At 42.5% G+C, this 12,286-nt stretch overlaps 1 protein-coding gene across 3 annotated transcripts in view; it reads left to right on the top strand.

Moving 5' to 3' along the window:
• Positions 1 to 581: 581 nt before the first annotated feature.
• The window catches only part of DMRTB1 (DMRT like family B with proline rich C-terminal 1), a 64,555-nt gene continuing 52,850 nt past the window's right edge, over positions 582 to 12,286 (top strand). For 2 of the 3 annotated variants that reach the window (XR_008451033.1, XR_008451032.1), the window contains exon 1: positions 8,329 to 9,018. Coding sequence is in view for 1 of the 3 variants with exons in the window: in XM_009560683.2 (XP_009558978.2) it covers positions 582 to 930; positions 2,592 to 2,824; positions 4,455 to 4,599; positions 7,676 to 7,782 (834 nt within the window). In the remaining 2 variants the exon portion in view is untranslated. The other variant, XM_009560683.2, reaches the window with a different exon arrangement.

Raw genomic sequence — 12,286 nt, 5'->3', positions numbered from 1 at the left:
AGCATTCCTGTTATTTCTAACTGTAAGCCTGTCTTTGTTTTCAAAGAATACGGAGTTGTGAGAGGAGACAGGTCTTCGACTGACATGTGCTTTCTGCCTTCATCTCAGCACCTTGTTTTGAGAAACAGAATGATGAAAGTGTGGGGCTTTTTCTGCGTAGGCAGTCGCTCCTCCTGATCAAGAGAAGCGTGCTGCAAATTGGAAACAAAATGGAACTGTAATCCCGTGCATATTAAAAAGCAAATGCACGAGAGGTACAGAAGAGAGTGCAGATGTTAAAGTGCCAAAAGGGGAACCTCCCAACAGCTCTGTGAAGGACACTGTGTTTCTTTCTCATGCACACTCCATCTCTGTGCACGGAAAGGTACTCCAAGGTGGAACCTGTTCTCTCCAGCCCCCATCCTGAGCTCTGGGGCACACCAAGGGGCCGAGGGGGAGGCGGGCAGGGAGGCTGGCAGGGCCAAGGCAGCGCAGGGCGATCCCCACCCGCGCCGTGGGCTCGCCTGCCCCGCCTGCCACACGCCGAGCCCCACATAAGCGCCCGGGAGTCACTGCCGAGGCATCAGGCTGGTGGCGAGGCCATGGAGGCCAGCGAGGCCACGGCGGCGTCCCCGCGCACCCCTAGATGCTCGCGCTGCCGCAACCACGGCTTCGTGGTGCCCGTCAAGGGCCACGCCGGGCACTGTCGCTGGAAGTTCTGCCTCTGCGACAAGTGTGCCCTCATCTCCGAGCGCCAGAAGATCATGGCGGCGCAGAAGGCCCTGCGGCGGCAGGTGCCCGACCCCCCGAGTCCTGCTGTCCCGGGGGAGGGCGCAGCGGTGCCCACGGGCCTCGAGCAGGGCAGCCACGAGGCCATGAAGGGCAACAGCAAAGCCACGGCGTACAGGGCGCCGCCGCCGGCTCCCGGCGGCCCTCCCTTCTGGGACTATGGTAAGGGCCTCTCCCAAAGCCTCGTCCCCTTCCTGCCATCTTGCTTTCCACACTCATCTCCCTCTTCTCTCCCCCAGACCCTGGCATTCTATTTCTCAGGCTGGCATTCTATTTCTCAGGCTCCAGCTGCCCTACTGTCTCTCCCTCCTTCCTTCCTCATGGGTATCCAGTCAGTGTGTTGAATGTGCAACCCTGTATTTGTTTTCCCTTCTGTGGGGTTTGCACAGGCCGCACCGCTTTGCAGCGGCCTCGATGCTCATGGCAAAGCTGAAACTTAAGCAAGTGGCTTTTTTCTGGGAGGGAAACAAAGCTGCGATCCACTGTGCACTGCAGGTTGGACTTGATGATCTAAGAGGTCTTTTCCAACCTAGTGGTTCTATGATTCTGTGATTCTCTGAATGCTGTCTCACTGCTTATAAATTCACAGGCATGAGCCTCCAGCAACAAAAATGCTAAAAACCTCAACGATGGCAGGTAAATGGGGAAGTTACTGCTGTGATTGTCTGAAGCAGCCATTTCATGATAGCACTGTAAAAGAAAGAGACCTTTTGGCCTTAATTCCTATAGCAAAGACTGAATTTGGCTGGGATCACTTGGTATAAAAGTGCATTTGGTATTTAAGACCAGAGCATAGATTTTGCAGGTGGAACAGTTGTATGGTCTGTCACCTCTTAAACTGCTTCCTTTAATAGAGTCTTTCATCTGACTTGTCTAGTTTATTACTATTTATTACAGTAATTTCATACTATTACTATTTACTACAGTAATTTTACCGAAATCCCTACTGACTGCAGTCTTCATTAGACTGAGCCTCTGGAGAGTTGGCAGCCTGCAGGACAAAATGCTGTTCTGAGAAGGCCAGAGGAAAGACTCGTTTCAGGCATCTGTAGTTCTGACCTAATCTGTCAATAACTGTTCCCCTATTTTTTAGGTTTCCTAAGAAAATTACCTTTATGGAAGATGCTAACTGTACATATACCTGTCAGTTCATCCCTTAATAACATTTTTTACCTGCTGTCAATTTGGAAATAAAAAGGTTAGGAACAAATAGTATAATTCTAGTACCCCAGAAGTTAATCTACTCTCGAAGCAAATTTTTCCACTTCTCTACCAACAGCAGGATGTGCAGACCCTATTTGTATTCAAATAACCTATCTTGTTTTGTCAGACTTCAGAGAGGCCATAAAAGATTCCAGATGCAAGATAAAAAAGCAAAGGAAGTAACTGATTCCTGCATCTGAAATTGCCTGTGTATGTCCTTAAAACTGAGCCTTTGTCTGTAAATTAACGTAAGAAGTGACAGATAGGACTAAAGTTAGAACTCTTACTCTGTAGATTTTTGTTCTGGTTGTTAGAAGCCTTGAGGTAGGTTGTTTTGCTGTTGCTGATGTACTGAAAGAATAAAGTGCTGCAGCCAGTGCTTTACTAAGGACTAGGTTCACTATGAGGAACGCAGATCATTCCACATTACAGTGTCATCTGCTGCACTTTTCTTTAGTTACTTAAAAAAATCACAGAATAAATTCATGAAGAGCCAAGCATGAAATCAAAGGGCCAGATTCTCCTGCCTGAGAGTCGAATAAGGTCCTGCAGCTTCTTCTACTGAACTTCATAGAATTGCATGATTAGTTTTATTTGGTTTTTTTCTCATTGTTCCCTAGCTCACCCTGCTTTTCCTCCAGAATACATGGTCAACTCAGAATACCTGGAAAGAGAACCTCCGAAAGTGTACCCTGGATGTTCTGGGATATATCCTTACAACGCATATCCCATGGGATTTGCCATCAATCAGTCAGGCTGTAGGGGAGCACCATCACCTCCAGGGATATCATATCAAAGAAGTTTCCGACGCATTCCTAGCAACTATGGGCCAGGGAATGCAGCTTCTGTGTCAGTAAGTAGCAGTCTCTTAATTATCTCTAGAAATACTGCTGTCTTTGCTTTAAGCTGCCTTCTTGCTGGTAAAGTAGCCATGAAAAGGTATCCTGTTTATCAGTTACTTCATAGCATTTTGATGTATTATGCTGAAGAAAAGATTCACAAGTAGTGATGTTAGTAGTCTGACTTGAACTCAGTAGAGCAAACCCATGTACTTGCAAGGGGCCAGACTTTGTGGAATGTTTTGAGGCTTTTATGTCCTGCTAACGTCTGCAACAGCCTTTTGGAATGATGGCAGCTGGACACTTACTATGGTCATGTTGTGCCAGCGCAGGCAACACAGAATGCTTACTGGGAGGTTCCTCTTATTTCATGTAGGACAAATCTAATGGGGTGGAAGAATGTCAGGGCGTGCCCAAGGTGCCACAGCCACAGAGAAGAACAGGGGAAAATCAGCTTCTACAAGGAAGCAAATCAGCAGGGCCAGATACTTCTGTTTTGAGACATTTGGTTTTTCAAAAACAGTGGAAAATTGTTGTGTTTAACAGAAGTTTCAAATGAAAAATTATGTTTAGCATCATAGGGCCCACACCTTCAAACCACACACCTGGTAAGAAACAAGATACTAAATTGTCTTTCAGTTGTAATGGTGTGTGGGCACTTCCAGTTCCTTTCAGTGCCATGAGTCACAGTGGTGTAAACTGGTAGTGTCCAGTTTCTGTACCACCGTTGGGCACATTATCAGAATTCCAGCTGTCACATGGCATTCTGTCTGTGTTGAGTACAATTCATCAGTTTGTGTTAAGGTAGAGTGATTTGCCTGAAGACTTCCAGATTTGTTATGCCTGCAAATTCCTTGTCACATTTTAGGGGTTACCGAGAAAAAGGGTGGCTATCAGCAGTCTGAGCTCCAGATGAATTATTCTGGTGGGCTGGATATGCACAGGTTGGGAAATGCCTTGTCTAGACCATCACTGTATGCAGTTTTGAACTTAATTTTTAGCTGTCCTGAAACAGGTGGGAAAATTTCATACAAGCTCTGTCTGTACCAGGGTGCATGGCCATATCCAAGAGAGAAATGCTCCTATTTTTCAGATGCTAGTGTGTCTGATGGAATCTCTCCTTGCTCATGGAATGAGTTTTACCGTGCTTTAGCAGTCTGGTGATCACAGAAGACGGCGGCCGTGTGGTGGCACTGTAGAACCACTGACTTCACTGGGCTCAGGGCAAAATTCATAAGTAGCAGGGAGGTGGTGGCCAGGAGGATTTTCCTAGGTTGCCTCTCAGTTGCATGAAGACTTCCACACTTGTTCGGTGGCAAGTGTACTGGCTCAGTGGTGAAGGTGAGCTGCCCTTGGTTTACCCACTGCCCTAATGAGATGCCAGAACAGATGAGAGGACTTAGAAGGTCAGTTTCAGCTCAGGCATGGTCTGAGAAGCTGCTACTTCTCAGCTGCAGCGTGTTACACTATGCACAGGCTTTGCACATGCTAATACGTTCATGGGCGCGGCAGCAGATTGCCACAAAATGGATGAAAAATGTAATATTTCCAGGTAAAAAACGACACAGAAATTGTTTGATACCGTAGATGTATCTTGGAGAGAGTCTTTAGATGGGAGATGCTTTGCTTCATGTGTTTCTGCAGATTCCAGAGGGAGGTGGAGATTTCCATCAAGCATACTACACTTCTGTGCCTCAGTTCATCCCACCAAGTTTTCTGCCAGGAATTCATTACCTTCCACCGCCCCTTTCACTGAATGTGTTGGCTGAAACAACCAAGGAAGCACCTGGTAAGGAATTATAAGATGAGCCTTGGGACATCCAGATTTACCGTGGTTTCAATACCTAACCACAGAAGGGACCTTCAAGGAAGCATCAAGGGACCTTGATTCTAGCTAGCTTTAAGGGTTTCAGAGAGGAGTGTGATGGAGCCAGGACTGAGATTCTGAAATCCCAAGACACATTTCCAATTTGTATGGCTCTGGGTAGGGCTGCCTTAGGGAAACCAGCCTGACATACTTGGGCTTTCTAGCTGACAAGCACCTCAATCTGATGCAGACGTTGGAGGCCCAGGACTCAGAGCCATTCCAGATTATGATCAGTTGATGTTCTGAAAATGAAAATATTTTTCTAATAGCTCATTTGTGGGACATATTTAAGAATGATTCATCTCTATTGCAATTTAGACAAAATGTTAACAAAAATGGGGACTAACAGCATAAATAATATGAAGTTCCTTGCTCATCTGAAAATCCTGCATTTTAATTGCTGTAAATGAAAGACTGAATCTTCAAAATATCAAGTTGTTTTATTGATCTCATAGGTTTTTTAATTTCTGGCAGTTAAGTCTTTGTGCCTCTCTCTTTTGAGTCTCTTTCATGTATTGTGCCTACATGTGGACATATTTGGGATTATATTTGCAAGTATTTCATTTGGCTGCAGCTAGCTGTGACCACAAGAGGGTAGAGCTGCTCAGAGAATTAACCACTAGCACTAGATCAGCGAATAGCCAGTGTTATTTTAAATTCTTTTTAAAAATGCAGAACACGAGACTAAAAAATCCTTACTCTTACTGTTTATGAAGCAGATTACAATAATCACACAGTGAAAAATCAAATAGCTTGTATAAGAGGGAGAAGAACTAGATAAGTGTAGTTGCCTCACCTGAATTGAAAAGATGGTGGTTATCAAAATATAAGTTGGAGTTTTTTTGGCCTGGCTTCTCAATAACATAAGGCTTGTGCAGGCCCATTTTCTGTTAATTTTCAACCCCTTAGCTAACTCTCAGCCAAACATACCTGTTGTGATCGCAGGCCTGCGTAATATTGATCTGCAAGGGAAGCAGATGCCTCCCACAAAACCATTTGTTTGCAGCTGTGCTGTGCTGTTTGGCGTAACTGTCAGTTTGTACTCAATTCCCAGCTGATGGGTGTGTGCCTTGGCCAACAACCAAGTGCCTGTCAGACATCCCAGCAGTGGGCACGTATCTTCAGAGCAGTCCGAGCATACCTGCTTCTTGTCTGGCTGGAAACCCAAAGCAAATAAGCAGGAGATGTGGACAAGGGGAATATGAAGAATATGTCGGTGTTGGGGGTGTACAGACATTGTAGCAATGTAAAAGTATTTTAAGATACTGACAAAGGTATTAAGAGATGCCGGTGTGCTGGGCGTGAAATTGAGTGGGCTGAATTTGAGGGCAAGAGAGGAAACTGAAGGCTGGCAGGCAAACCAGGAAGTGTATGTGAGTATTAAAGGGCCTTGTGATTTGGAGGGGATGAGATCCAAGGGATACTGCAGTAGCAGAAAGCCTAAAGGGAGCTGCAGCTATTATGTTGGAGTGTGTGTGAATGGGAAGGAACAGAGAGTAGCAGACAAACGGGGGACGTGGAGAGGAGTAGTGGTATTGCATGAGGAACAATCATGAAAACAGGCAATGGGATAGAGAAGAGAGATCATGAGAGCACCACCCTCCCCACCCCCCCCAGAGAGCAAAATGCCGTCTAGTGACCTCAGCCCTTATTACACACCAGGGAAATCACAAGCCAGGCAAAAAGCTATGGGAGACAATGCATCATGGATTTTGCTGTTCAAAGAACAACCTGGTTTTCTTAGTACTATAGAGAAAGTACAAATTAATTCCACTACACAGCAATTTTTGTTCCACGATGTGTTGGAATTTGCATTTGTGACCCAGTGAGGGGGGATACTTCTGCATGAGGTCATACACAAAATAGTCTACTGGCAGAAGATGCAGATGTAGAGGGAAGCTACAGTGAAACTAATAATTCTTTGATTCAGGAATTCAGGATGCTTGAAAAAGAGAAAAGCTGTAAGAAATGGATGTGTTAGTATTGCAGAATGTCTTTTTTCCCAAGAAAGAAACTGACTCAAACCTGCAGTTAAACTTGGGAACAACCTTCCTCCAGGGAGACCTCCAGAATTGAGGTGAAATGAGCTCTCTGGCAATACAGTTTCAGGAAAATGGCTATAGAAAACTAGCAGGGAATAATTGGTGGGAAGAAATATCTGCCCAAAGGGAATCTGAGATGAAGGCAAATAAAAAAGAAAAAAAAAAAATCCCATGTGAAAAAGATTGTCCAAGGCTAGAATCTGTTGCCTCTAAAAGATTTGAGTCAATAGTTGACTCCAGTGGAATGACTGAGGCCAATTAGGTTTACAACGGAGATATGAAGTATAGGCCATGTTGTTACACAATTTCACGCAGTATTGACTACTAATGTTATGGAGATTTGACAAAATAAGCAGAACAGATGTCCAGTAAAACAGACGGTGCAGCATCTAAGAAGAGAGTCTGACTGCAGGTTGTTGGCTTTCTAAAAGAGCAAGCCACAGAAAAAAATAAACAAAAATTCAAGTCACCTGTGAGGATATGAGGGCGCTTTTCATGCAAATTGGCAAGTAAATACTTTACAAAATGAAATCCCTAGTTGGATTTGAAGAAGGGATTATTCAGTCTGAAAAGGCCTTTGAGAATTCACAGGCATGTTAAAAAAGCATGGCATAGATTTACTGCAGTTAAATGGGCAAAAGAGTCTGCCTCATACTTCTATTCCACTGCAGCTTCAATGATCGAAGCGCTCTTGCTCCATTTCTTTAAGCATGGCTGAAACAATCAACTGCTGCCTGAAGTGCAGTGTCTCAGTCTGTAGAGCTGCACCTCTTGTTGTCAAGCGACTTTGAATTAACTGGGCTGAAAAACAAAATGGATTGACAAAAGTCATTTTGCATTGAGCATTTACCTCTGGAAATGTGATTGATACCAGCTGTGATGCAAACTGAAACACAGGGCTTGGTGGTTTTGACTTGTTTAACTCTGACCTATTTCTATTCTTCATTTTTTTTTAGCTGCTGAAGCTGATGGTCAGGAATCAGAGTTGGATCGTGAACCTGGCCAGCCATCTTCATCCGCAGAAGAAACAAATGGAGACCAATCTTTATATTCTAAACAGTAAATGTGCTGGAGAAGAGTTGGGTAGCAGGCAAACCTGTTTTCGTTACTGAGGAGATTGTTAATTCATATGGGGGTAGAGTGAAACTGAGCAGCCACAACAAACAGTAGAAGGGAATTAGTCCCCTGCCTCACTTTATGATAATCTTAGAGCTGCCAGGCTCAAAGCTCTGCTACCCTAGCACTGTAAAGCCCTTGTTCCTAGAAGGGATTTTCCAGAGTCATGGTAAATCCCTTCCCCTCTAAGCAGGTGGAAGCACCAAATGATGATGACTCTCAATTTGTGTCATTTAATGAGGTTAAATGGCTCCCTGAGCCATGTACTTCCTGTAGCTTTCTCATGTTCATGACAGTAGTCAAAAATGTGTTGTTTGTATATCAATTTGCTGTAAAGGTAAACCTGGTTCTGAATATTATGGAAGAGTTAAGTGATGTGGAGCCTGAAGACTGAGTGAGAGAGGATGGCAAGACAGTCTGGGTTGCTGATTTACTTGGCTGCCTACAACATGATTCACTGGAGTCAGCAGGCTTGAGAGAACAGTAAGTGCTTGGTACACTTGTCAAGGAGGGCGTGGGAGGAATTTGCTGAAAGGTCTGATACAGGCTGAAATCCAGTGCCTCTGCATTGTTTTCTGGGTGAAATGCCTTTAAGGCACCTTCCATTCAGGTTGGGGACAGACCGATTTGGCATAGCTTCTTGTCACACAGGCTTCAGGATTTTGAATGTCCTTGAAGGTTTATACAGAATTTCAATTTGTTTAAATCAGTATAGCTGAAAGTAAGCAGTGTTGTTTGTTTCTAAAGGACTCGTGGACAGCTTTATACATGTGTATTGGAATCGTGCTGTGGCATAAGGTGTGAAGAGATTGCCTAGGAAACTAGGACAAAACACCAAGTAGAATAATAATTAGTCAAATCCATACATATTACAACTTTCAATGAAAACGTTTAATTAAAAATGAAAGGTACATTCCTCTCCTGTTTTACCTAGAGGAATTGGTTTTGTAGTAAGTGGATCAGTTGTTAATGTTTGAAAATTTTGTGGCGACTTTTGTATAATTAAAAAATTCATATAAAATTGTTGGTACGGTTTTGATGATTTGAGGTTTGCATGTTTACACGTAATGTTTCTAGCCAAATGTCAGATGTTGCCCTGACCAGCTTTGTGTAACAAACTTGTCTGGAGAGAGATTTAGGCTTCACTATTTTTCTTCTACAACGTTTCACTGCTGCTGTAGAGGTGAGTGCAGTAAAATAAATATTCTTCTTTTCTGCTACTTGTATTAATAATCTTTTGCTCAATGCAAGATGTAAAGAAGTGATAACTAAACTGAAAAGTTTTTTGTTGTTATTTTAATGTAGTAGGTGATTTGCTAGAATGCCTTCCAGCACGCAGGGTCTTGGGGCAGAAATTAAAGGGGCTAGCTTAGAACTGCCAGGAGGAAAAAGTGAAAAGTACATGTATCTATAGCAAATAATCTGATGTACCACGTGTTATATTCTAGATTTGCAACAGAATTTTTGCTCCCAGGAGTGTCCCAAGCCTGCTCTTAAAACTACTGTCTGTTTGGGAAAATCTGAATACTTCTCTAATGTGTTTGGCTAGAACAAAGCTCTTTTCAAAAGAAAATAATCTATAAATAGAAATACCAGCAGCACCCACAATGCAGGATCCTCTGTGGATGGAGGATTGTTTTTTATATATATATAATGACCTAAGAAAATAGTAACATACAAGATAAATAGTCTCCTTCCCAGATAATTTTCTGAAGTCAAATTCAGTGTTGTATTACCCCTTAAATCTCAAAGCAAGATGGACTGCAGCCCATTTCACTAACTGTAATGCACAGCCATAGATACACTGCATATGCAGTACTGTTTTCTCTCTGTTTTTCTGTGTGAGTGACTGCATCCAGCCACTCCTTATTTTCCTTTTCCTTGATCTTTTTGAACTATCAGTGAGTGAACCAAAGCCTTTATTTCGGCTGTCTGAGTGATTGCAGGGCACTCCAGTAGGATCTCTCTCACTGCATTGTTGTGTTCCTCTCCAGAGTACTGTTAATCTCCAAAAGGATGTAGTGAATTTAAAAAAGAGCAAGAGAAAGGCAGTTATACTGAACAGGGAGATGGAGGAGTTGTCTTACAAGGGGAGTTTTAAAATAGACTGGAGTCTTCAGTTTGGAGAAGAAAATCTGAGGGGGAATACAACTTAATTTTAGAACATTATGTCAGCTGTGGCAAAGTAGATGCAAAACCACTACCAAACCTTACTATTACCAAGACCAGAAAGTGACCAGGGACAGAGGCAAATCACATTTGACTGTGCTGATTACCTTCTGTAACAAAACGGCAGACATCTATCCCAGTGTAAAGTCTAGGAGGTGAACAGTTACAATTAGCTCACATCACTAGTGAGGCAAATACTGTTTAATATGCACCGTCATATAATCAGTCAAATTTTGTTTGGTGTCATTTCAGAGTTTTACATTTTAGGAAATTTGTCTCCACATTCTTGCAACTATCTCTGCATGGAAAAGTAAATAACGTAGTAAGAAAAATAAAATTAGTAACTCTCCAGTTGATGGCAATAATTATCTTATGTGCATAATTCAAGGTTTTGTTCTTCCATTTTGTGCTCAGCTTGTCGTTTTTAATCAAGGAAAAAAAATGTTCCTTGACAACTGGTATTATCATACTGTGCACTTAAGGACTTCAAAGCAAATAATCTTATTTCCAAACTTAGTGCCAACCAGTGTTTCCAGTAATTAAACTCTAGGGTCTCTTGTGACTCCAGTGACTTAGGGATAATGAAATCAGTTTGGATTGAAATGGAATGATTTGGATTAAACAAGTCACTCAGAGGTTGTTCCAGCCTGAATCATCCCAGAATTCTGTTGTTTTTTATTAAGGCTGAGCCACATAGACTTTGGTCAAATTCATAAAATTTGGGGACAAAAAGGAAAGTTGGCTATGATGCCTGCTCCTGAAAGCTTTCTGCATGCAGGCTGCTACTGACTGCAATGGGAATTCTGCACATAGGATTTGTGGTCATTATTAGTTTCTGATTTCTGAGGATTGACTCCCTTGCTAAACAGATCTGAACTTCTGAAGATGCTGTTCCTGACACTCTGTCAGTCCTCTGTCCTCACTGCAAGCCCCTCAGTCATCACAGAGCAACAAGCTTTGTTTGTGCATTGGAGGGGAAAACCTGAAATCAGGAACCAGTCCTTTAGCATTTACTCACACCACTAATTTAATTACTTTCAGTGGAATTATTTGTAAGGGTACAGAGTTGACAGCGTTGGTTAGGTATGCACATTTGGGATCCAAGTTTTATATGGAGGTGTTGGTGACACTGTCCAAAACCTCAGATTATTGTAGATTTGCATTTTCTGTCGGAGCTTTGGAAAAAAGAAAACAAACCCAAGGGATTCTAGAAGGATCACGTAATATGTCCATTCCGAAAAGACGTGTAAGATGCATTTGTCATTGCCCTGCAGCAAACTGCTAGATGTTAACACTTCTGTGGTATCGACTTCTACATCTGAACTGAAGAAGGTTTTTGTATGACAGTAATTATAATATTCTTACTGGGTCTCTTTTTTCTACTTGGAATTAGATGCATCCAGTTGGAAACCTCTGAATCTACAGCAAGTCTATAGCTGATTTTTCCACATTAACGAGTAATTAATTTTGAACAGCAATCCAAAGAAATATTTAATTGCCTACCAATAAAGTCAGCTTGCTGCAAACAAAATTCTCCCTCCCCTTAAAAAAATAATTTTCATGACAGAAAAATTCTTTATGATGTGAAACATACCTACTTTGAACAGTGGAAACTTTAATTAAATCATTCTTATGGGCAAGTGGGTCTGGTTTTCCTATTTTTTGCCCAGTATTTTACTACTGCAACATTAGCATTAGTCACAGAGTTCTGTCTCTACTTTGCCTGCCAGAACATAAGGGAGAAATCCAAATGTAAAGAAAGCCTGTGGAATCTATTCTTGAAGTCAGTGTGTTACTGCATGTTTTATTGTAGCCTGGGCCTTTGAGAGAGCTCCTCCAGAGCCACCACAGATCACCAGGCAGTGATGTGCCTGTTCACCCACCCATGCATACTGCTTGCATGAGTATTCTTACAGGTATGTCTTATCAAGGATGGTAAGGCTTGAAGAGCCTAGGCTAGAACATTTCTGAGAAAAAAACAAACACCTAAACAAGCAGGTTCATTTTAGCATTACTTTTATTTACAGTGGGTAACAGTTTTCCCACTGCTGGACCTTCCCACTGGCTCTTTGGATATTGTCATTAGCTGGGCAACCTTAGTGGCAACTTCACTAGTGACTTCATAGGTTGATTGCCTGTGGAGAGAATGATAGGCCAGTTGTGATCGCCTTCTGTTTTCACTTTTATTTTATGTAACTTTCTTGTGGAAGCATTTCTGTTTTCATTTACTAATTACTGCCAGGGTTTTGTAGCCTTACTGGTATAATCTACTCAAAAGTGTC

This window comes from Cuculus canorus, chromosome 8 (genome assembly GCF_017976375.1).
Source record: "Cuculus canorus isolate bCucCan1 chromosome 8, bCucCan1.pri, whole genome shotgun sequence".
Lineage (NCBI taxonomy): Eukaryota > Metazoa > Chordata > Aves > Cuculiformes > Cuculidae > Cuculus > Cuculus canorus.
Note: the sequence above shows the minus strand (reverse complement) of the source record. Positions and strands in the feature narration are given on the sequence as shown.